We start from the raw sequence: 25,832 nt of genomic DNA, 5'->3' as shown, positions 1-25,832 counted from the left end.
TAGTATGACTTTTTTGTTGAGTTTGTAGGAGTTCTGTATATTAATCCATTATCAGATTTATGAAGGATCTTCAGTAAGTTCATGGTAAAATCTGTATCGCAAAATATTGTACCAAAATTTATCTTTTAGTTCTACTTTTCTAGTTTTTGAAGTATCTTCTCCCATTCTTTAGGTTACCTTTTCACTCTGATTGTTTAATGTTCAGAAATTTTTTTTTTTTTTTGAACAGGCAGAGTGGACAGTGAGAGAGAGAGACAGAGAGAAAGGTCTTGCTTTGCCGTTGGTTCACACTCCAATGGCCGCTGCGGCCGGCGCACTGCGCTGATCCAATGGCAGGAGCCAGGTGCTTCTCCTGGTCTCCCATGGGGTGCAGGGCCCAAGCACTTGGGCCATCCTCCACTGCACTCCCGGGCCACAGCAGAGAGCTGGCCTGGAAGAGGGGCAACCGGGACAGAATCCAGCGCCCCGACCAGGACTAGACCCCAGTGTGCCGGCGCCGCTAGGCATAGGATTAGCCTAGTGAGCCGCAGCGCCGGCCCTAACGTTCAGAAGTTTTAAAGTTTGTTATATTTGCCTTATTATTTTTTTTTTCGCCTGTGTGTGTGTGTGGGGGGGGGTGTTTTTGTTTTTTATTTATTTATTTATTTATTTATTTATTTTTGCCAAATTCAGTGTTATAAAGTGTTTTCTCCTGTATTTCCTTTCAGGAATTTTACAGTTTTAGGTCTTATGTTTAGGTCTTTAATCTGATTTGAGTTCATGTTTATTTACTAGCAGGGGTAGGAAATGTCTGGCTTATGGCAAGGCCAAGAAAATCATTTGGTTTGGCTCTGCCATGACAACTACATCTGCATGCCCTGCAAGTGATAGAATTGAAAAGCTTCCCACTCCTGGTTTTTGGTAAGAGTCCAGCTTCATCCTTTTGCATGTAGATATCTAGTTTTCTCAGCACCATTTCTTCAGGATAATAAGTATCTTTTAATTGAAACTTCCACCTTCATTTTTCTGTTTTCTGATTTCCTTGCTGGAAATGGTAATAATGGGAAATCATTTCTCCAGTAGATTTCCTAGTCTGGATTTTGCTAACAGTAGCTCTGTGGTATCATTTCCTGTGTTCCTCAGATTCTGTACTTCTTGCAAACTGGTAGTGATTGGATTTGAGGTTTTTATTTATTTATTTTTCTTGCAAGAAGACTTCATAGGTAGTACTTTTATACTTACTACAACATACATGGGCAGGAACATAAAGACTGTTTCTTTTTGTGATAATTAAGATTTATCCTTATTTTCTGGTATTATCAGCCTGATCCATCATTATGAAGAGCCCCATCAGCTTTTCACCTAAATTTTAGCAGCTTTTGATGGTCAGTGTCTAGGTCTGTTACATTAGTAGGAATTTACAGTGGTCCTGCTTTCTGCTTTTATTAACCAGAAGGTCATTCTAAAAAAGAGCTACCCTTCAATTGGTTTTCCTAAGTTACTGTTCACCCAGGAAAGACAAACACTTGATTTTTCAAATAAATAGTTGATTCCATAGCATCCTTCAAAGAGACCAAAAAGAGTTTGTTTTAATACTAAAAACTCAATGGTTTTAACATAATAAATGCATTATAATACATTTTGGCTAGTTACTCTTTTCTATCTTTAAAAAACAGTTTCAACATAGTGTAAATGACATACAAGTTTTTTGATTTTTTTTTTTTTTTTTTTGGACAGGCAGAGTTAGTGAGAGACAGAGAGAAGGGTCTTCCTTTTCTATTGGTTCACCCCCAGATGGCTGCTACTGCCGGCGCGCTGTGCCAGTCCGAAGCCATGAGCCAGACGCTTCCTCCTGGTCTCCCACTCAGGTGCAGGGCCCAACACTTGGCCATCCCCCACTGCCTTGCTGGGCCACAGCAGAGAGCTGGACTGGAAGAGGAGCAACTGGGACAGAACCGGCGCCCCAACCGGGATTAGAATCCCAGGGTGCTGGCGCCACAGGTGGAAGGGTAGCCAAGTGAGCCGTGGCACCGGCTTTTTTTTTTTTTTTTGACAGGCAGAGTGGACAGTGAGAGAGGGACAGAGAGAAAGGTCTTCCTTTGCTGTTGGTTCACCCTCTAATGGCCGCCGCGGCTGGCGCGCTGCAGCCGGCGCACCGCGCTGATCCGATGGCAGGAGCCAGGTGCTTCTCCTGGTCTCCCATGGGGTGCAGGGCCCAAGCACCTGGGCCATCCTCCACTGCACTCCCTGGCCACAGCAGAGAGCTGGCCTGGAAGAGGGGCAACCGGGACAGAATCCGGCGCCCCAACCGGGACTAGAACCCAGTGTGCCGGCACCGATAGGCGGAGGATTAGCCTAGTGAGCCGTGGTGCCGGCTCTTTTTTTTTTTTTTTTTTTTTAGATTTATTTATTTGAAAGAGTTACACAGAGAAAGAGAGGCAGAGAGAGAGAGAGGTCTTCCATCTGCTGGTTCACTCTCCAGCTGGCTGCAACAGCCAGAGCTGTGCCGATCCAAAGCCAGGAGCCAGGAGCTTCTGCCAGGTCTCCCACGTGGGTGCAGGGGCCCAGGGACTTGGGCCATCTTCTACTGCTTTCCCAGGCCATAGCAGAGAGCTGGATCAGAAGTGAAGCAGTCAGGACTCGAACTGGCACCTATATGGGATGCAGGCGGAGGCTTTACCTGCTATGCCACAGCACTGGCCCTTAGTATACAAATTTTGACATATATATGAGGGTACTATAAAAATTCATGGGAAATATAATTAAAATAATTTTGAAACCTATGCAAATAAGTCTGTGAAACCATAGTTATAATTAAGATAATAAACATACTCATCTCTTAAAATTCCTGGTATGCCTTTTTAGTATCTTTCCCCACTCCTTTCTTCCTATCTCAAAGCAAATGCTGGTCTATTTTTTTTTGTTTGCATAAATGAAATCATGCAATGTGTATTTTTTCACTCTGACTTAATCACTGAGATTCATTTGAATTGAATCTTTCAAATTTTTATTTTCATTATTATTTGAAAAGGCAGAGGTGGGGTAGATGAGACTGAGTAAGTGAGAGAGATTGATTGTCTAGCCACTAGTTTACTCCCTAAATGCCCACAATAGCCAGGGTTGGGCCACACTGAAGCCAGGAGCCCAGAACTCAGTCCGGGTCTCCTGTGTGTGTGGCAGAGACACACATACTCAAGCCATCAACTGCCACCTTCCAGAGTGAGTTAACAAGAAGCTGGATGAAGTGGAGACTAGATCACAGGGATTTTGATATGGGATGTGGGCATCCTAAGGCAGCTTAACCCACTGTACCAACAACATCTGTCCTTCATTGTGGTTCTGTTTTTGCATTTACCTAATGTATAAAGTTCTAAGCACTTTTTAAAAAAATTTATTGGGGCCAGCGCTGTGGTGTAGGGGGTAAAGCTGCCGCCTACAGTGCTGCCATCCCATATGGGTGCAGGTTTGAGTCCCTGATGCTTCACTTCCGATCCAGCTCTCTACTATGACCTGGGAAAGCATAGAAGATGCCCCAAGTTCTTGGGCCCCTGCATCCATGTGGGAGATCTTGAAAAAGCTCCTGGCTCCTGGCTTTGGATCAGCACAGCTCCGGCCCTTGAGACTAACTGGGGAGTGAACTAGCGGATGGAAGATCTCTCTCTTTGCCACTCCTTCTCTCGCTGTAACTATATCTTTCAAATAAATAAATAAATCTTTTAAAAAATTATTTTATTTTACATTTACAATAATTGAATGTTACTTCCATGCATTTATATATTGTGGAATGATCAACAAGCAAATTAACATGTCCATCACCTTACCTATTTACCATTTCTTTGTGGTGGGAACTTTAAAAATCTACTCTTAGCAGTGTTGAAATAAATAAACTATCATTACCACACTGTACTATAGATCACCAGGGAGCATCTTTTCATGTACTTATTTGTCATCTGTATATTTACTTTAGTGGTTTCCATATGTTTTCCTCATTTTAAAAAAAGCATTGTTTGTCTGCTGGGTACAGTTGCTTTGCTGGATATATAAGAGTGCCTGGCAGAGTTCATTGAAAAACAGAATTAAGTTTATTTTGATACATTAGAGTTTTGAAGTATATGCCTGTTTTCATAGTACACATTTTCCATGAACTTTTTGAAGACCTCTGTATGCATTGATTTCAAGTTTCTGCACTGAAATAAATTTATCTTTGAATTGCATTTTTTAAAAAAGATTTTATCTATTTATTTATTTATTCAATAAGTAGATTACAGAGAGAGGGAGAGAAAGAAAAGTCTTCCATGTGCTGGTTCACTTCCAAAATGGCTGCAACAACTGGAGCTGGGCCAATCTAAAGCCAGGAGCAAAGAGCTTCTTCCAGGTCTCCCATGTGGGTGCAGGGACCCAAGCACTTGGTCGTCTTTCGCTGCTTTCTCAAGTCATAGCAGAGAGCTGGATCAGAAGAGAAGCATCTGAAACTCGAACTGGTACCCATATGGGATGCGGATGCCAGGCAGAGGCTTAGCCTGCTACGCCACAGTGCCAGCCCCTGAATTTCATTTTTCACTGGACTGTCTGACATATTCTGTTTGCAGATATTTTTTCTCGGTTAGTAGCTTGCCTTTTCATTTACAAAAGTGTTATTGTGAACAACAAAAGTTTGGTTTTGGAGTTACTTTTTTTTTTTTTAAGACTTTGCCAAATTAAAAGTCATTTATATATATATATATTTCTTTTTTTTTTTTTTTTTTTTTTTTGACAGGCAGAGTGGACAGTGAGAGAGAGAGACAGAGAGAGAAAGGTCTTCCTTTGCCGTTGGTTCACCCTCCAATGGCCGCCGCGGCCGGCGCACCGCGCTGATCCGATGGCAGGAGCCAGGATCCAGGTGCTTTTCCTAGTCTCCCATGGGGTGCAGGGCCCAAGCACCTGGGCCATCCTCCACTGCACTCCCTGGCCATAGCAGAGAGCTGGCCTGGAAGAGGGGCAACCGGGACAGAATCCGGTGCCCCGACCGGGACTAGAACCCGGTGTGCCGGCGCCGCAAGGTGGAGGATTAGCCTATTGAGCCGCGGCGCCGGCTATATATATATTTCTTTTAAGACATACATTGTTTAGCTTAAATTCAAATATATAATCTATTTCCATTTCATTTTAAAAATGATTGAAGTGCAGCTTGAGGTGTCAGTTTTGTAATGGCTATCCAAGTTATTTAGGTGCCACTTGTTATATAGATTATTTCCCCTCCCATCGAATTGCTTTGAAGATATTTACAGTTGACCATAGCTCTGTGTGTGTGTGTGTGTGTGTGTGTGTGTGTGTGTATTTATGGGTCTCAACTTTGCTCTGTTGGTCTGTTTGAAATCATGCTGTCTTGATAACTACAGCTTGATACTGAGTATCAAATCTGGTTATTAGCCCTCCAATGTTCTTTTTTATAATTGTTTTGCCTCTTGTAGCTTGTTTGCATTTTTACATGAAGTTTAGAATTAACTATTCAATTTGTATATGAAAGTCTACTGAAAATTCATTTGCAATTGTATTCAATCTATAAGTCAACTTGAAGAATTGGTATCTTAATAATGAATTGTCTGACCTCTAACCACAGTGTATTTATCCTTTTAGTTATCTATTTAGTTTTTCTCAGCAGTTTGTAGTTTTTGGTGTATTGATCCCATGTTTGTTTTTGTTTGCTTGCTTGTTTGTTTGTTTGTTTTTTGGCAGGCAGAGTTAGACAGTGAGAGAGACAGAGAGAAAGGTCTTCCTTCCGTTGGTTCATCCCCCAAGTGGCCACTACGGCTGGCGCATTGCGGTTGTGGCTGGCGCGCTGCACCGATCTGAAACCAGGAGCCAGGTGCTTCTTCCTGGTCTCCCATGCGGGTACACGGCCCAAGGACCTGGGCCATCCTCCACTGCACTCCTGGGCCAGAGCAGAGAGCTGGACTGGAAGAGGAGCAACAGGGACAGAATCCGGTGCCCCAAACAGGACTAGAACCCTGGGTGCCGGTGCTGCAGGCGGAGGATTAGCCTAGTGAGCCGCAGCGCCGGCCTAATATGTGTTTTTGTCAGACTTCTTTCTAAGTATTTTATTTCCTTAAAAATGCTGTTGTAAATGGTGTAGATTTCAGTTTTCAATTGCTAATTGTTAGTATGTGGAAATGTAGTTTATTTTGTGTATTTTCTTCTAGAGCTTTGCTAAACTAAGTAATTCTAGTAGCCTTTTTGGATAGATAGTTGTCACCTATGGAGAAAAACTCTTCCTTATCCATTTCCTCTTCTGTTTGCTTGTTTATTTTGCTTGCCTGATTGCGCTGACTAGAAACTACAGTGTAATGGATAAGAATTACGAAAGTCAGGGCCAGTGCTGTGGCATAGTGGATAAGGCCACCTTCTGCAGTGCCGGCATCCATATGGGCGCTAGTTCGAGTCCTGGCTGCTCCTCTTCCAATCCAGCTCTCTGCTATGGCCTGGGAAAGCAGTAGAAGATGGCCCAAGTCCTTGGACCCCTGCACCTGCGTTGGGGACCCGGAAGAAGCTCCTGGCTCCTGGCTTTGGATTGCCGCACCTCTGGCCATTGCAGCCAGTTGGGGAGTGAATCAGCAGATGGAAGACACCTTTTATTATCTTTTAATTTAGCAGTTTGCTTCAACAAACATTGTGCCACATCATGTTTCATGCTAAATGTATATATTTTTTATAGACTTATTTATTTGAAAGGATTACAGAGAGAGGAGGAGACAGAGAGAGAGAGCTTCCATCTGCTGGTGCATGCCCCAAATGGCTGCAATGGCCAGGGCTGAGCTAGGCCAAATTCAGGAGCCAGGAGCTTCGTTTGGGTATCCTACCTGGGTGCAGGGACCCAGGAACTTAGGCCATCTTGTGCTGCTTTCCCAGGCAGCACAAGATGTATTATTATTATTATTATTATTATTTTTTGATAGGCAGAGTGGACAGTGAGAGAGAGAGACAGAGAGAAAGGTCTTCCTTTGCCGTTGGTTCACCCTCTGTGGCCGCTGCGGCCGGCACACCGCGCTGATCTGATGGCAGGAGCCAGGTGCTTCTCCTGGTCTCCCATGGGGTGCAGGACCCAAGTACTTGGGCCATCCTCCACTGCACTCCCTGGCCACAGCAGAGAGCTGGCCTGGAAGAGGGGCAACCGGGACAGAATCCGGTGCCCCGACCGGGACTAGAACCCAGTGTGCCGGCACCGCAAGGTGGAGGATTAGCCTATTGAGCCGCGGCATCGGCCCACAAGATGTATTATTAAAACCATCATCTGATATTACTTTTACTTTAAATTGTCTATTTTTTCAAAACAGCCTCACTCTGATATAATTCAGATGCTGTACAATTCACCCATTTGAAGTGTATAGTTCAATGGATTTTATTCAGTTATACAGATATCACCTCAGCCAATTTTAGAACTTTTTTATGAAAAAATTAATGTATTTATTTGAAAGGCTGTTAGAGAAAGAGAGAGAACGATCTATGTGCTGGTTCACTTGCCAAATGACAGCAATGGCCAGGGCTGAACCAAGCCAAAACCAGGAGCCAAGAACTCCGTTCAGGTCTCCCACATGGGTAGCAGAGGTTCAGGCACATCCTCTGCTGCTTTCCCAAGCACATTAGCAAGGAACTGGATCTGCAGCAGAGCAGCTGGGACTCTAACTGGCACTTCTCTATGTGGTGCCAGTATCACAAATGGCTTATCCTGCAGTGCTACAATGCTGGCCCTAAATTTTAGAACATTCTGATCACCTCAACAAATAACTCTTTGCTCATTAGAAGTCACTCTCCTTTTCTGCTGGATTGGAAGTGGAGCAGCTAAGGACGGAAACTGGTTCCCATATGGAATGCTGGCAGACATCGGTTTAACCCACTGCACCGCAGTGCCGAACCTTTGGTGTTCTTTGGGCTTCCTGGATCTGTGGTTTGATGTCTCACATTAATTTGAGGAAAATTATTAGTTGTTATTTCCAATGCTTCTGTTGCATTTACCCTTCACCTTTTGGTATTTGCATTACATATTTATTATACCTTTCAGATATTCTCTAAGCTTTTTCGTTTTTTTTTTTTTTCTTTTCTCTTTTTGCCTTTTAGTTTTGGAGGTTTCTGATGAGATGTTCTCAATCTCAGATTGTTTCCTAAGCCACAACTAGTCTACCAATAAGCCTTTTAAAGTCATTCTACATTTCTATAATAATGATTTTGGTCTTTCACATTTCTTTTTGGTTGTTTCGTAGAATCTCCATTACTGTCTTTACACTGTATGTCTGGTTTTGCATTCATTTAGAGCCCTTAGCATATTAACCATAGTTTAAAATTGTCTATCTCAGAATTCCAGTATCCCTGCATATCCAGATTTACTTATCTGATGCCTGCTTTGTTTCTTCAAACTGTGTTTTTTCTTAGTATGTGTGTATGCTTTGTAGTTTTTTCTTTGTAGCTGGACATGTTGTAGTGATAAAAGGTCTTTGGTAAGGTATTTTGGTGTCAGGATAATGCTGCCTTCATAGCATGAGCCGGGTACTATTCCTTCTGCTTCTGTCTTGAAGAATGTGATTATGTGCTTATTAGGTCCAAGACTGAGTGACCCAAAGGGAATCTGCTCTAAATCTGTGGAGTGCTCTCTTTGTTGGTCTTCCCTCTTCACTACCCTGTCTTGTGAATTCCAGATGTCTTAGTCTCAATTCTGAACTCTACTTAAATCAGATAGCCTCTGAGCTCTGTTTGCTTAACGCATTAGCTGCACTTCAATTTGTAAAGCTCCTGTTTAGGGCCTGGCATGGTGGTGTAGTGGGCTAAGCGTCCGCCTGCGGTAACAGCATCACATATGGGTGCTGGTTTTAGTCCTGGCTGCCCCACTTCCAATCCAGCTCCCTGCTTTTGGCCTGGGAAAGCATCGGAAGATGGTCCAAGTGCATGAGTCCCCACACCCACATGGGAGACCCAGAAGAAGCTCTTGGTTCCTGGCATCAGATCAGCCTGGTTCTGACCGTTACAGCCATCTAGGAAGTGAACCAGTGGATAGAAGACCTTGCTCTGTTTCTCCCTCTCTTTCTCTGTAACTCTGCTTCTCAAATAAATAAATAAAAATCTTTAAAAAAAAAGAAAAGGCAAGCAAGCTCCTGTTTAGGTGGTAACTTGAAGCAATTATGGAACAAATCTTTTTTTTCTTTTCTTGAGAGTCAACAGCCCTGTATAGCCTGTAATACAGCATCTTAAAACACACTGTATCTATTTTGTCTGCTTTAGAGTTACTCAGAATGACAGGACAAGTTACTGTTAGTCTATCCTGGCTTGATGGATAGATATGTGTACCACCTAACATTAGGCACTTGGCTGGAAGTTATCTTGCCAGGCTGATTGGCAAGAACTATTCCCCTTTGCTTACACAATTAATGCATGCTTTAACGATAGTGCTCAAGTAGTCATCAGTTGTTGTCACTGGTTGCTGGGCTGCTGAAGGTCAGCAGCCTCAATCCTCTTTCTGTGATGGTTACAAGTATTACGTCATTCTGATGTTTTTATCTTCATTTTCCCTGATGCATTGTTAAGACTATTTTGTTGCTTACTTCACATAAAGGGATGAGGGGGAGTGGCCAGGCATGTCCTGGCTCCTTTTTCCAACCTTACCTTTATTATGTCTTGCAGTGTCAGACCTTCCCTAATAAGTTTTTCTTCATCATGGTTATAGCATATTGTGAGGGTTAGTTGTATTAGATAATAAGACTAGAGTGAAATCTGAAATAATTTCCAATCAGGAATGCTGAAGGCAGCACAAGCGTTAGCATTTTTAAAATGATTCTCAAAGATTTCCAACTCCATTCTCTTTAATATAGGGTGCCTAGAGTTTGGAGGTTGAAGTCCTTGTTTTAGAGTCACATTGCTAAAAGTCTTTTATTTTTCAGTTATTCAAGAGAAGAAATGTTGCTACAGCAGAAGAAGAAACAGAAGAAGAAGTTATGTCAGATGGAGGCTTTCATGAGGCCCAGATTAATAACATGGAGATGGCCCCGGTAAGTAAGATAATCAGACCAGTCTTGCCAGTGATTTTTGTCAAGAAGATGTGAAATATAGGTCTCTTTGAGTTTGAAAAAGGTTATATGGCTACAAAAAGTGCTTGGCATTTCATCTTTAAGGAGAAGCCACATAATTAATCTCATTTTCATTAAATACTATATTTTGGTTATTGTGCAACCAAGCGAAATGAACTGAACTATAAAGATTAATTCATCTCTAAAACTTAAAAAGGATAACAATTATGTATCAATTTAAAAATTAAAAAGTAAGAGATGTGCAGTTCGGGACATGCTCAAGCTGACTTGCCTCAAACGGTGGAGTTAGAAACATACCAGGGGATTCAAATTCAGTCCCATCGAGGTGGCATGCACCAATGCCATCTCACTAGTCTCAGTGATCAATTTCTGTTCACAATTGATCGTAATGATAGGACTAAGAACCAAAGGGATCACATAAATAAGAATAGTGTCTGCAAATACTAGCTGATAGAATCAAAAAGGGAGAGAATGATCCAACATGGGAAGTGAGAGACACAGCAGACCCATAGAATGGCAAATGTCCTAACAGCACTCTGGCCTCATAATCAGCCCTTAAGGCATGCAGATCCGGCTGAAATGCCCATGAGAGTATTTCAGGCATGGAAAGCCAAGACACTCTGGGGGAAAAAAAAAAAACCTAAATGAAAGATCTCCACGAGTGAGATCCCAGTGGAAAGAATGGGTCATCAAAGAAGGAGGTACCTTTCTCTGAAGGGAGGAGAGAACTTCCACTTTGACCATGGCCTTGTCTAAATATGATCAGAGTCAGTGAACTCAGGGGGCTTCCATAGCCTTGGCAGCACATGACAAGAGCCTAGGATGATTACTGAGGCCATAAACAAGAGTGTCAATTTGTTAAGTCAACAACAGGAGTCACTGTGCACTTACTCCTCATGTAGGATCTTTGTCCTTAGTGTGCTGTACATTGAGATTTAATGCTATAACTAGTACTCAAACAGTATTTTTCACTTTATGTTTCTGTGTGGGAGCAAACTGTTGAAATCTTTACTTAATGTATGCTAAACTGATCTTCTGCATATAAAGAGAATCGAAAATGAATCTTGATGTGAATGGAAGGGGAGAGGGAGTGGATAAGGGGAGGGTTGCGGGTTGGAGGGACGTTATGGGGGGGAAGCCATTGTAATCCATATTCTGTACTTTGGAAATTTATATTCATTAAATAAAAGTAAAAATTAAAATTAAAATTAAAAAGTAATTTAATAAAATTATCCCCTCAAAACTTAAAATATAGTTTAATAAAATTATATCCTCAAAACTTAAAGATAATTATAAAATTATTCCTTGGAAGTTTAATAACAGGTGATACTTTAAATGAATCATAATTTGTTATTCATTTCAGTTACAAAATTGACAATGTATATGATTAGAAATACTGATTCTGTATCAGAACTGTTGGACTATTCTTTGTAAACTATTTTGTGACCTTTTTGAAGTTATGTAAAGAAAAAAAGGGAAACTTTTATTTTTCCAGTTACTCAGTATTTTCCTCCAGTGGCAACCACTGTTCACTGTTACTTGATTCTTAATGTTTTTTTAGAATGTTTGTGTTTTGAGGAAAAATAAATGTCCCCTCCTATCTTTTTATTTGCAAATTGTGGTGTATTATATACATATATAAGATATATATATATACATATATAAGATATATATATGTATTTTATAGTTTTTCCTTTATTTCGTTTCCTAGATCTCTGATTAATGTGAACCAGAGTGATTTTGGAGTTGAGAGGGGAATATAATTCCCTTAGAATTGATAGAAGCATTATGACCAACACAATTATTTTGTAGTAAATTATTCAGAAAATTCATCTTTCCAATTTTTATTAAAAAATGTAAAGTATTTTATGGATTGTATTAGGGAAGAGACTTATTTTAAAGATGTGACTTGTGATTGCAGGCCGGTAAGTTTGAAATTTGTATAACAAGGCCGGCGCCGCGGCTCACTAGGCTAATCCTCCACCTTGCGGTGCCGGCACACCGGGTTCTAGTCCCGGTCGGGGCGCCGGATTCTGTCCCGGTTGCCCCTCTTCCAGGCCAGCTCTCTGCTATGGCCAGGGAGTGCAGTGGAGGATGGCCCAAGTACTTGGGCCCTGCACCCCATGGGAGACCAGGAGAAGCACCTGGCTCCTGCCTTTGGATCAGCGCGGTACGCCGGCCGCGGTGGCCATTGGAGGGTGAACCAGTGGCAAAGGAAGACCTTTCTCTCTGTCTCTCTCTCTCACTGTCCACTCTGCCTGTCCAAAAAAAAAATTTTTTTTTGTATAACAAGCTAGTGGGCTCTAAGTTAAGGTGAGTTGAAGACGTAATCTTGAGGCTGGATCCTTTTTTCTTTTCTTTCTTTTTTTTTTTTTTTTAATAGATTCTTAGTCTTTGCTGTTACAGCTTTCAACTGATTAGATAAAGCCAATGTACATTATAAGAATCTGTTCATTACATTTAAAATACATTCACAGTAACATCTGTACTGGTATTTACCCAGTTATATCTCTGAACCATAATCTAGTCAGGTTGACCAATAAATTAACCATCACAGTCTATTCCTTGTCAGTTTGGTATCTCTGCATACCATATACCACACTTCATTTCAGATAAAACAATAACAAAGTTATTTATCCACCTGCAATGAAACAGGTTTCATGTATGCATTAAAATGTACTAACCCTTTCACAGAAGAGACTGCAAAATCCTTTAGTGGTTCTTTCTTCTCCTGATATATTGTAACTTAAATATCATGATTTAACAATACTTAAATACCATGATGTAAAGTTGGCAACAATATTTAAGTCCTGTGATATAAAGTCAGTATGGCTTATGCTATATTCTAAGTGGATATTAAAGGGAAGAAAAATTATTTGTTATATTTATCATTATTTGCATGTGTGTGCATGTACATATGTGTGAGTGTGCAGACATTCACAGTAAAATCATAAAAGCATCTTTGTTTATTTCAGAAGTGACTCTTACAACTTTGAAAGAAGTTACTTTCCTGATTCTTGAGTAGAATGCTTCATATTCCCCATGGGAACTTTTAAATGTTAGATACTGATTGCCAAACATCCAGCATATACAACTCAGTGCAGCAGTATTCACAGTTCACCCCCCCCACTCCCACCCCCTCATTTTTTAATGGATTTATTTATTTGAAAGGCAGAGTTACAGACACCTCCCATCTTCTGGTTCACTCTCCAAATGGCTGCAACAGCCAGGGGTGGGCCAAGCAGAAGCTAGGAGTCAAGAACTCCAGCCTGAGGCCAGCGTTGCAGCATAGTGGGTAATATACTGCCTGTAATGCCTGTATCCCATATGGGCAGGTGTGGTGGATGTTCCACTTCTGATCCAGCTACCTGCTAATGGCCTGGGAATTTAGCAGAGGATGACCCAAGTGTTTGGGCCCCAGCCACCCACCTAGGAGATCCAGATGAAGCTCCTGGCTCCTAGTTTTTGCCTGGCCCAGCACAGCCATTAGGGCCATTGCCGTCAGAGGGGTGAACCGGCAGATGGAAGATTCTTTCTCTACCTCTCTCTCTAATTCTGACTTTCAAATAAATAAGTTAAAAAAAAAAAAAAAAAAAAAAAAAACTCCATCCTGATCACCCACATGGGTGGCAGGGCCCAAGTAATACCTCCCAGGATGCATTAGCAGGAAGTTGGATCAGAAGTTGAGTAGCTAGAACTCAAACTGGAACTCCATTATGGGATGGCTATATCCTGAAGGCCACTTCACAGTTAATTTTATTGACTGTTACCCTTCATAAAATAAGAACTTTGTTTCATTATGACACATGATCCTGAGAAGAAATAAAGTGCTAATACTGGAATACTAGAGTTAGGTGGTAGTGGGAAATTAAAAAGTTCTATTGAAACAAGAGAATGGTGGGATATTGAAATGTTTTAGTAAAGCAGGAAAATAGGAATTTTTAAAGTTTCAAGAATCAGCTGTTGAATTTAGCATTGGCTAAAATCTGTGAGTTTTACAAGACTGCTGTCTAACTGTGTTGACTATCTGAATTCTAGCTGATAGTGATTGAGTGGGAAGATAACTAGGATAGGGCCTTCGAGTTTAAAGGGGATTCCAGTATATGGGGGAACCCAAGCAGTAGAGAGCTAACCAAGAAAAACATTTCAGGATTAAAATAGGGCGCTTACCAGATAGGGTTGAGCCTTTTTAAAAAGTGAGCCTTTTCTTAAAGCCTTCTTTTAGAACTTAACATTTAGTTTGGGTAACAAGGAACAACTGGCTAGGTGATGATCGAGGACAGAAAGAATCATAAGCCCCTTGTTTTGGTATTCACTGTTAGCATGACTTCCTCTTGTGAACTTTATGATCATAGACAAAGAATTGGACCTAATTTCATTATTAATCATCTTACACATTTGTACATGTAAAGAATGTCTTATCGTTGTGTAACATCTGGCGAATTATGATTAAATTCACAGCTTGGGCATAATTTGCTATTTTTATTTTCCTTTGAATTAAGGTTAATGTTTTAATATGTTTGCTTTTTGTTTGTGATCTCAGGGTGGTGTTATTACTTCTGACATGATTGAAATGATATTTTCAAATAGCCCAGAGCAACAGCTTTCTGCAACACAGAAATTCAGAAAACTGCTTTCAAAAGGTGAGAACTGAATATGCTGAATATGTTTCTTCATCTTTCTACAAAATATTCCTTTTCCATAATCTATTTTTATGCCATAGATAATTTATTTTGGTGTACATTTATCAGTAAAAGAATAAAAAGACACAAATAGGTATACTTATGAATCATGCCCAATTTCATAATCCATTTATTTTCAGACTCTATCAGCATCAGAAAGCAGCATTACTGTCATTGTTGAGTTATCTTAAAAAAGCCTACAAAAAAATCCTTTAATGACTAGTGGTCAACATCTCATGGTAATTCAAATTGAGAAATTCTACTCTGTTTTTAAAGAAAAAAAATTATAATGTTAGCAATTTACCATTGAAAGTTAAGAATGTATTTATTGGTGGGCAAGATAATACTTTCTTTGGTACTACCTTAGAATATAGTATATTTGTTACCTTGGGCCAGTAAAAAGAATTCTGAACCACATTAAAATGTTCTTAGTAAATACCTAAATCTCTCAGTAGCAATTTATAGTTGATTTAGTCATTAATGTATATCTTGAAGTTAGCTGAAATAAAAGCCTACTGCCATGTTTAAAAAATTTGTTTTTTGTATGATAGCTTAATAAGTATTTGAAGGGAATGTGTATCTTCCCCACCCCTGTAAAAGTCTTGTCCTGAGCCTAATGGTTTTTTTTCATAATGTGGCTTTTTGAGACCTTTCACTGTCCTATTATTTTTCTGAACATATTTGTTAGCATCCTTAGGATTCTTCGATGTGTTCTTAGAGGGTGGGAATAGGGAGATTGCTTCTCATCCATTCCAATAATAGTCCAAGAGAGCACAGTTATTTTTGTAGTCATAGTACAGTTAATAGCTCATTCAGTTTTTAGCAGACTAAACTCATTAGTGCTTTTCTTTATGAACTGTTGTAAGATTTTGTCTGTGAAGTCATGTGGACTTTTTTAAAGTGCCTTAAAAAATTCAATTGATCAATTTTACTCATTTTATTCCAGTTTTGATGTATTGTTATGTTATTTCTGTAACTCAGCATATTAGCTAGTTTATTGTGATTACTAAATTTGTCTAATTTATCTAATGGTTGAAAAAAATGTTGAAATGGATTAAAGGGCATGTCATTACAACACACTCTAAATTAGTGCTGAGCCATTTATTAGTCCCCTTTTTGAGTTAAAGCCTTGGGCTTGGCTCAGAATTTCCTAGATAGTACTGCAATTTTTCTGATGTTACTACATGCATTTCCTCACTTTGTCAGATCTGTTCTGAAATTATTAATATGATTGTGACATTTCCTGTCTACTCACCTAATAACTTCTTATTGAATGACTCCATTTTTAAGATACTGTATTCTCATAAATGAAAATGAAATTAATCTGGTACGTCAGTCTGAGTGCATTCTTGCTGATTCCTACTTTTAACCACTACAGGTGCTAAAGTAAATTCTCTTAGCACATTGAGACTCTTGTAATGTAGTTTCTCAAGATAATTTATATTAAAGAAAAACAGATTGAAACCCTGTCCTGTTCAGAAAAGGGCTAGAAGGAAGTTACCAAAATACTGACAGTTGTTGTCTGGATGTTATTTCCCCCTGCTTTCTAAGCTTTCTCAAATAATGGAGGCATTAGTTTTAATTTTTAAAAACATGCCATCTTTCATTCCTATGTTAAGTCTTGACCTCCTTGTGAAACTTCCAGAGTATTTTTATCTCAAAATGAAATAACTCAATTTTACATTTTTTGGGAGTAGATTTCCAATATGAAAGAGATAGTAAATGGATGAGGAGGAGTATTATGAAGTAATTTTGAACTATAAAAAGTCTACATTGAAATCAAAGGGTTGTTTTTCTTCTTTCCTTTTATGGGGAAACAGAACCTAACCCTCCTATCGATGAAGTTATCAGCACGCCTGGAGTAGTGGCCAGGTTTGTGGAGTTCCTCAAACGAAAAGAGAATTGTACGTTGCAGGTGCGAACCATTTTTATTTTTGCCTCATAACATAATTGACTTTGAAAATTTTTATTTTGTATGAAAATTTGTTACTTATTTTAATCTATATGAAAGGTCATATTTGTTTATAATGGTATTTCTTGCAACATATTACAAGCTACCTTTATAGCTCTGTTAACACATAGGCCTCTTCAGAATTTGTGTCATTTTTAATCATTTAAAATGTTTATGGTGATTGTAGATAATGTTTTTCTGATAGGGGAATGTTTGCATTAGAGGAACCATTATGGATAGAAACCTAGGTGTAGGCTACATAAAATTTGGTGTAAGGAAGTTTTAAACAGTTAACTTTCTCAGGGTCATATAACATGGGCCAGATCAGAGTCATTAATTCCCAAACCTGGTCCTAATTAATCCTGCCCCTACTCCAGAAGACTTAACAAGGACATAGCTTTGTCAGTGGTCTGTGCTTTCTGTTATGTTAATTTAGTCTTTTTTTTTTTTTTTTTAAGATTTATTTATTTACTTGAAGGGCAGAGTTACAGAGAGACAGAGGAAGGGGTCTTCCATTTGCTGGTTCACTCTCCAAATGACCACAACAGCTAAAGTTGAGCTAAGCTGAAGCCAGGAGTCAGGAGCTGCTTCTGGGTCTCCCACATGGGTGGCAAGGGCCTAAGCACTTGGGCCATGTCCCACTGCTTTCCCAGATCATTAGCAGGGAGCTGGATCTGAAGTGGAGCAGCTGGGACTCGAACTGATGTCCATATGGGATGCCAATGCTACAGGCAGCAGCTTTACCCACTATGCCGTAACACTGGCCCCAATTTAATCTTTTACTATTGTACTATATATTGGATTCCAAGAAGAAATTCTTTGACATCTAGATTGGATAATATTTTTTTTTTTTTTTTTTTGGACAGGCAGAGTGGACAGAGAGGAAGGTCTTCCCTTGCAGTTGGTTCACCCTCCAATGGCTGCTGTGGCCAGCGCGCAGCGCCCAGCGCACCACGCTGATCCGATGGCAGGAGCCAGGTGCTTCTCCTGGTCTCCCATGGGGTGCAGGGCCCAAGCACTTGGGCCATCCTCCACTGCACTCCCTGGCCACATCAGAGAGCTGGCCTGGAAGAGGGGCAACCGGGACAGAATCCGGCACCCTGACCGGGACTAGAACCCGGTGTGCCGGCGCCGCAAGGCGGAGGATTAGCCTGGTGAGCCGCGGCGCCGGCCTAGATTGGATAATTTTTTAAAGAGATTTGTTTTATTATTTGAAAGGCAGCGTTAGAGAGAAAGGGAGAGGGAGAAGCAGACAGAGATCATTCAACCACTGGTTCACTCACCAAATGGCTGCAACAGCCAGGGCTTGGTCAAACCGAATCCTGGAGCCCAGAGTTTCTTCCAGGTCTGCCAAGTGGGTGCAGGGGCCCAAGCACTTGGGCCATCCTCCACCACTTTCCCAGGTATGTTAGCAAGGAGCCAGATCTAAAGTGGAGCAGCTGGGTCTCGAACCAGTGACCACATGGGATGCTGGTGTTGTAGATGGCAGCTTTACCTGCTACACCACAATGCCAGCCCCAGTATTGGATAATTTTTAGAGTAAAAGGAACCAAATGTCAACAGACTCATCCTGGCAATTATTTAGAAATATTAAAATGCTATTTTTTCCGCTGCATAAAGTTGGACTCTTAGTAGATTTTTTCAATAATTTGACTTCCTTGGAGTAGTAACCAGCTGAATCAGTATCTGTAGTATTAACAAATACCTGTGATCCTTAAGTTGTCACGTTTAATATCTAATCTGAAGGGCTCAGGTCCTTTAGAGTGATTGCAACTATAAAAATTAAGTAGACCATAAAATGAGTTTAATTTTGTCAAGTAAACATTTGTCAATAACAAGTTGATTTTAAAGATAATTCCACTCCTACCTTACCACTCCTTCTCCCCCTTTGGGTGCTTTTGTCTTTTCTTAAGCTGCTATCACATAGGAGTTGGGACCTTTTTATAAATGATATCCCATAATTCCCAGGTTCCTTTCTGACCAGACCATTGTGGTTATCATAAGACTGATGCTTTGTCTTGGTACTTTCCCTCCTTTCCTCTCCTACCCCATCTTTTTCCTTCTTGTACATCTTTGTTGCGGTGATGAATTCCTTCCAGAGGAAAAGCAAGAAATCCAGAAAAGGTAGAGTACTTTGATGTCCCATCAGTCTTCCTTCTCCAGATTGACATTTACCAATCTCATGTTCATTTGAATTAAGATTCTGTTTTGCTAGCTGCCTCCTGGATTGTAATTCTGGTCCCCATCTAAGGCCAGGATCACCAGAAACCTGAAAAATAATCACCTTCACCCTGAGAGCAAGGAAAGAGAGACTTTTTTTTTTTCTGAAAAAAGGAAATCCAGACAACCAACACTGCAGAGAACAGAGCCTGAGTCCCTATAAGCAACTTGCCAAGAGATCCAAGGGGACCCAATGAGGTGCTTTCTTGCAGTTTATCATTTGAAATACTTTGAAGGAACAGGGAAGTAGGCAAGTTTGTCATTTAGCTCATTCTGAAAAAAAGTATTCCATCTCTGAGAATGAGAGTAGTTGAGAGTTACTAAATTACTTCTGAATCTAGAAGTTTTTAATAGGTGGTTGCAGAGGTCCAAGTCATGCATTAAACAAAGATGATATAACCTTCCAGACCTAAAATTTTAAAAAGGCAAAAAACTGTTTTTTCCCATTTCTATATTCTGCTCCTGTACGCTGATGAAGACACTGTATTCTCAGACAGTGCCCTCTCCTGGCTGACACATGCAAATCGTGCTTTGACTCAGTACTCTGATTCTGGAACTTAGATCTTAATGTATCTTGGAACTTAACATCATAACACATCAAAAATTGTCTGAAATCTCTAATTTGCTTCTGTCTCAACTCTCAGATTCCATCCTTATTCAAATTAATACAAGGCTAAGAGATTGAAAAATGATTCCTCTGGAAGTGACCACCTTAGTTCTTAGACTGAGAAATAACCAACCTATTTATTATCTAAGTGTTGTCATATCCAGCTTTTCTTCTATGCACTTGTAAGCACAGCATTGGTATTCTTTCTCCACTGTGACTAATGGGCAACCTTGACCACTTCAGTAGCAGGAGGAGCCTCTGTCTTCCTGCAGAACACTGGTGTTCCTGATGATCCCACTTGCATAGTAGAAATATGAATAGTGTGCCTTTGGAATAGGGCTGTTGCCGTTTCTTTTCCAGAAAGAATCTTTTTTGCCAAGAGGAGATTTTGATGACTCAGCTCACTAATAAATGCAGTAGACAAACAATTTCTTCTTCCATAAATGAAGAACTGTAAATCAAGTGGAGGATTTTTTACCCTTTCTGGCTTCCAGAATCAATGAGATACCTCAAACCTGGGAGATAAAAATATCTGCTTTGGGCATTGCTACCCAGGTACTTGCTTGCCTGACTGGAGAGGAGCATGGGTAGAATCTAGGATTTGGGATTCAAACAATGTCTTTAGCTAAGAGCATTCTGAAGCTAAATGGCGTCTAGGTCTCAAACATACTTGCCCTTGGCATGAGAGTGATCTGCTCTGTGATATATTACATGGACCTAATTTCTTTGGTTTTTGAGTCCAGACCCAGCATTTTTGTACTGTCTTTTGCAGTACCACGATGGTACATTCCCTAACTTTAAAGAAGCATATAAAAATATCTAGAAATAGGCTAATTGCTTCTTTTTCCAAACTTTAGATAGGCACATCTGTAAAAGTTGTACAGTTGAATTGACTTAGTTTCCCCTCTTCTACCTTTCTTGTCCCCTGTAAAAGCTTAATGTGATAAACTGCAGTAAGCCTTCATCCTGCTGTGTCTTTTCCCATCTTCATTGATCTCTGCCTTTCGGGGAAGGTTGCTCAGATGACTCAGGCACTGTTCTCTGCAGAGTTTGATATCTGGGTTTATTTTTCTGATGTGAGCCTTTCTTTTCACTTGCTCTCCAGGTGAGCCTGGCATTTGCTAGGAACCAGAGTGGAACCGGCAAGGTGGTCAGCAACAGAGTCCTGATCCAAGTGGAGAAAGGGAACCAGGCGTACCTCAACCTGGAGTGGGAAACTTGATAGGAGGTCAGAAGTACTTCAGCTTTGAATTCTCACTTTCCTTATTGAAGGAACTGAGCACCAGAAGGTAGAGACTGAGAAAGAGAAGAGAAAAAAACAACAAATCTTAGCCGTACAGAATTCAGTAGCAGCCAATTCTAGACAGTGTAAATTAATAGTGGTGGAGTTAGAATGCATAAGCTTACAGTTGCTTGATAGGTTGTTTCCTTACATGATGTCATTCTTGGAATACTAAGAATATAGCTGTTTAAAACAAAGGGAAGTGAAGATTTTAGTTACTTTGGCCTCCATTTGTTACTTTGGGTAACACCATTTCTTAGATTCTTTTCCTTTTTTTAGGTTACTAATTTTCTCTTGGGTCACATGGTTACTTAGTTAAAATTGGTCTTTCTGGCTATTTGTATCATAACTTCATGCATTTGTGTTTTCCATTAATTGTGTGTTTTCCTGTTTCACAACTGTATTTCACATTAAAGCCTAATCCAGTGCCCAAGGCTGAAACATTAAAAAATTACAAAAATAAACAAAAGGCTATAAGTCTTGGTGAAATAAAACCTAAAATACAGTTTGTGATAAAAAGGAAATTACATAGTTCAGAAAGTGCATCCAGATTTTAAATATACTTAAATGTTAAACACATTTGATGCATTTGATGGTTGCTTCATCCTATATCAGCAGGAGTCTGTACTTAAGGGGAGAATTCTCTCTCACCTCATCCCCTTTCTCATGTGCGTACCTAAGTATCACAGACACATGTATGTATAGGTAAAGAAAATTTCACAATATAGCTTGATGAATTTTTTTTTTTATTTTTTAATTTTATTTATTTTATTTTTTTGACAGGCAGAGTGGACAGTGAGAGAGAGAGAGACAGAGAGAAAGGTCTTCCTTTGCCGTTGGTTCACCCTCCAATGGCCGCCGCGGCCGGCGCACTGCAACCAGCGCACTGCGCTGATCCAATGGCAGGAGCCAGGTGCTTCTCCTGGTCTCCCATGGGGTGCAGGGCCCAAGCACTTGGGCCATCCTCCACTGCACTCCCTGGCCATAGCAGAGAGCTGGCCTGGAAGAGGGGCAACCTAGACAGAATCCGGCGCCCCAACTGGGACTAGAACCCAGTGTGCCGGCGCCGCAAAGCGGAGGATTAGCCTAGTGAGCCGCGGCGCCGGCTAGCTTGATGAATTTTTACAAAGTGAAAATATCAAGGTAATAAACACCCTGTGTATATATATGATTTTTTTTTTAGATTTTATTTATTTGAAAGGTGGAGTGACAGAGTAGCGGTGGGGAGGAAGGAGAGAGAAAGAGAGAGAGAGAGAGAGAGAGAGATATCTTCCATCTGGTTCACTCCCCAGTGGCTATGACAGCCAGGAAGGCTGGGCCAGGTTGAAGCCAGGAGCCAAGAACTCCATCCTGTCCTCCTACATGGGTGGCAGGGACCCAGGTTCTTGGACTATCTCTGCAGTCTTCCCAGGTATATTAGCAGGAAACTGAATCAAAAGCAGAGTAGCTGGCACTCTGGTAAGGATTCTGGCATTGCAAGTGGCAGTATAACCTGCACCACAAAGGTTTATTTTTAATGCCTTATAAATGCATAAGTATGGTTATTTTTTTTTCAGTAGCCCGCTGGTTATAGTTATTCATCTACTTCTGTCCTGAATAATTAGCAGAACTACTTTCTGATTTCCTTTCTTTGTCTTCTTTGCACTCAAAAGTTATCATCAGACTTTATCATTATCATTAGACTTCTAAATAATAACCATAGCTGACATTGTGGCATAGTGAGTAAAGCTGCTGCCTGCTACGTTGGCATCCCATATAGGTGCTGGTTCTTATCCTGGCTGCTCCATTTCTGATCTAGCTCTCTGCTGGTGGCCTGGGAAAAGCAGTGGGAGATCAAGTGTTTGGACCCCTTCCACCCATGTAGGAGATGCAGAAGAAGCTCCTGGCCCTGGCTTCTACGTTCCCCAGCCCTGACTGTTGTGGCCATCTGAGGAGTGAATCAGTGGATGGAAGATCTCTCTCTGCTATGTCTTCCCTCTCTCTATCTCTGACTTCCCAAATTAAAAAATAATAATAATAACCATAATTGTAGGACATTATTCTTTTGCTAAATGTTCTAATTTTTAATTCTTTGTCATCTGTGTTCAGACTGTTGTTTTTTGTTTTCCTAATCATTGTCACTCTGTTTTGTTTTGCTTCTCTATTCAGTTGAACAGGTTCTGGAATTCCCGCTCTCATTTTCTCTGACACCTTTGGTGCTAAACTTTGGAGAGCTTTTGAAATATGGCACCAGTTAGTATTTTGACTCATTTTTTATTCACTGATAACTCTTTAATGTGTCCCTTCATTTACTACCATTTCTTTTGCATTAAAAGCTCATTGAGGTTCTTTTACTCTTTGATACAGATTGGCATGTATGTTGATCTTATTCTTTCCAGATCGCTTTTCTTCACTGTTAGTTTGCTTGTTTGTTTGAAAGAGAAGAAGGAAGAGAACAAGAGAGAGTATGCATACTCATCTGCAGGTTCTCTCCCCAAATACCTGCAACAGTCCCAGGCCAGGAGCTGATGCGAGGAATCAGAAATTCAGTCCAAGTTTCCCTTGTAGGTATAAAGAACCCAGTTACTTAAGCTATCACCACTGCCTCCCAGGGTCTTGGCATCAAGATGAATCAGAAGCAAAGCCAAGTATTGAACTCAGGCACTCAAATGGGTTGTAAACATCTTAACTGCTACGCCAAACACCTTTCCTTGCTTTTCCTCAAAATTTTGCTTTCTTTGCTTTGATTTCTGCAGTATTTAATGACTGGTGATTGAGCTTTGAGCCTACTTTTGATAGGACAGCTTGATTTTATACTTGCATTATGTGTTTCTTTTTCTTTTTTTTTAAAAAAAGATTTTACTTATTTATTTGAAAGAGTTACAGAGCAGGAGAGGCAAAGAGAAAATCTTCTATCCACTGGTTCACTCCCCTGCTGGCCAGAATGGCCAAGGCTGGGCCAGGCTTAAGCCAGGAGCCAGGAGCATCATCTGGGTCTCCCACATGGGTGCAGGGGACCAGGGATTTGGGCCATCATCTGCTGGTTTCCCAGGCATATTAGCAGGGAACTGGCAGCGTTAACCCATTACGCCACATAGCCGGCTGCTATATTCCATGTTTCTGGTTTGGTTAATTTTTTTATTAGCAAAATAAACTCCAGTTTTAGGTGAGCTGTCTTTTTTAAATAATATAAATAATCAGTACCATTTCCTGAAATTTCTTTGCCCTAGGTACCCATAGTATAAGCAGCTGAGATATTCCTATGCCAGTGTTATGGGTATGTTTCAGAGAGGAAACTATGGATTTGTTTCATAGTAATATACTAGATTAGGAGGCCATGAATTAGTCCTTTGCTTAGGCTATATTACAGTGCTGAAACATTAGTCAAAGTGTTGAATCTTTTTCTGAAAGTTTCCTCACATATAAAATGTCTTCTCTGGATTATTGTGAACATCATCTGACAGTATGTGAGTAGTGCTTTGAAAGTGTACATACTATACAGAAGTAAAGTTATAAGGCAGACACATTTAAAAGGGTTTGAGCATTGTTTTTATTACTAATGTAATTATAAAGATGAATGTATAAAGAGTTTAATTTCTTAGTATTCAGGATTTAATGTATAGGACTTCTGAACTTTAGTTATAACCAAAAATCAAATAGACAATACAATGATACTTCAGAATGTTCATGGAAATAAACTATTAGTGAAATACTGAATGGACTTAAAATTTTTTTAACAAAAATTTGTCTTTTAATTCCATTTTCCACAAATTTTTTGAAATACCCTTGTATATTTTAACTGTGTTGTTCCTAATCTGGGCCTCCTACTGATGTAATATTCAGGATCCAAGTCACTTTGTATATCACTGTTACAGGTTTTTCTGGACAACCTTTTTTTTAGGTGTCTTCTATGAATTTGCTATCCATTCATCAAGCCTTGGGACTGTGCTAATCAGATTATCAGCCCATTTTTTTCTTCCCATCTTCTTTCACCCCAAATGATTGATGATGAATTAGTTTCTCTGCCTTTTAGTTGATCTGAAAACTTGGAAGAGTCTCAGACACACCTTTGGATGGATGACATGTTATTGATCTCTTGTTCATAAGACGTACTGCTGAATTTTGTTGTTTGTGTGTGTGTGCTTCATTAAAAGATAAATAGAAGACTGAATAAGTGCAAGAAGCAATCTAGAAATCCCATTTCTCAGTGTTAGGCTAACCAGTCAACTTACTGTTAGACATACATAAATTAGTAATACACTGTATTTTTTGTTGTCCATAATTTTTTTTTTTGAGGATTTTATCTATTTATTTATTTATTTATTTGAGAGTTGGAGATACAGACAGTGAGAAGGAGAGACAGAGAGAAAGGTCTTCCATCCGTTAGTTCACTCCCCAAATAGCAGCAACGGCTGGGGCTGGGCCGATCCAAAGCCAGGAGCCAGGAGCTTTCCTCTGGGTCTCCCATGTGGATGCAGTGGCCCAAGCGCTTGGGCCATCTTCTGCTGCTTCCCCAGGCCATAGCAGAGAGCTAGATTTGAAGAGGAGCAGCCAGGACACGAACCAGCGCCCATACAGATGCTGACGCCACAGGCAGAGGATTAACCTATTCTGCCACAGTGCTGGTCCCCATAATTTTCTTTATATCTTGTATTTACTAGTGCTGTAATGCTATATTAAGTTTTATTCATTTACTCCCATTTTTATCTCCCTATTAAGAATGTTCTTTTCAAAAAGTCTTTTTTTTTTTTTTTTTTTTTTTTTTTGACAGGCAGAGTGGACAGAGAGAGAGACAGAGAGAAAGGTCTTCCTTTGCTGTTGGTTCACCCTCCAATGGCCGCCGCGGCCGGCGCACCACGCTGATCCGAAGGCAGGAGCCAGGTACTTATCCTGGTCTCCCATGGGGTGCAGGGCCCAAGTATTTGGGCCATCCTCCACTGCACTCCCAGGCCACAGCAGAGAGCTGACCTGGAAGAGGGGCAACCGGGACAGAATCTGGCGTCCCGACCAGAACTAGAACCTGGTGTGCCGGCGCCGCAAGGCGGAGGATTAGCCTAGTGAGCCGTGGCGCCGGCCTCAAAAA

General features: G+C 40.4%; 1 protein-coding gene across 2 annotated transcripts in view; it reads left to right on the top strand.

Moving 5' to 3' along the window:
* KPNA1 (karyopherin subunit alpha 1) overlaps positions 1 to 25,832 on the top strand; it is a 75,941-nt gene that overhangs the window by 31,545 nt on the left and 18,564 nt on the right. For both annotated transcript variants that reach the window (XM_008266841.4, XM_051859264.2), the window contains exons 3-5: positions 9,882 to 9,989; positions 14,572 to 14,671; positions 16,531 to 16,625. In XM_008266841.4, coding sequence (XP_008265063.1) covers positions 9,882 to 9,989; positions 14,572 to 14,671; positions 16,531 to 16,625 — 303 coding nt within the window. The remainder of the gene's footprint in view (positions 1 to 9,881; positions 9,990 to 14,571; positions 14,672 to 16,530; positions 16,626 to 25,832) is intronic.

This window comes from Oryctolagus cuniculus, chromosome 4, assembly GCF_964237555.1.
Source record: "Oryctolagus cuniculus chromosome 4, mOryCun1.1, whole genome shotgun sequence".
Taxonomy (NCBI): Eukaryota; Metazoa; Chordata; class Mammalia; order Lagomorpha; family Leporidae; genus Oryctolagus; species Oryctolagus cuniculus.
The sequence above is the reverse complement of the archived record's forward strand: the minus strand, read 5'-3'. Positions and strand labels throughout refer to the sequence as shown.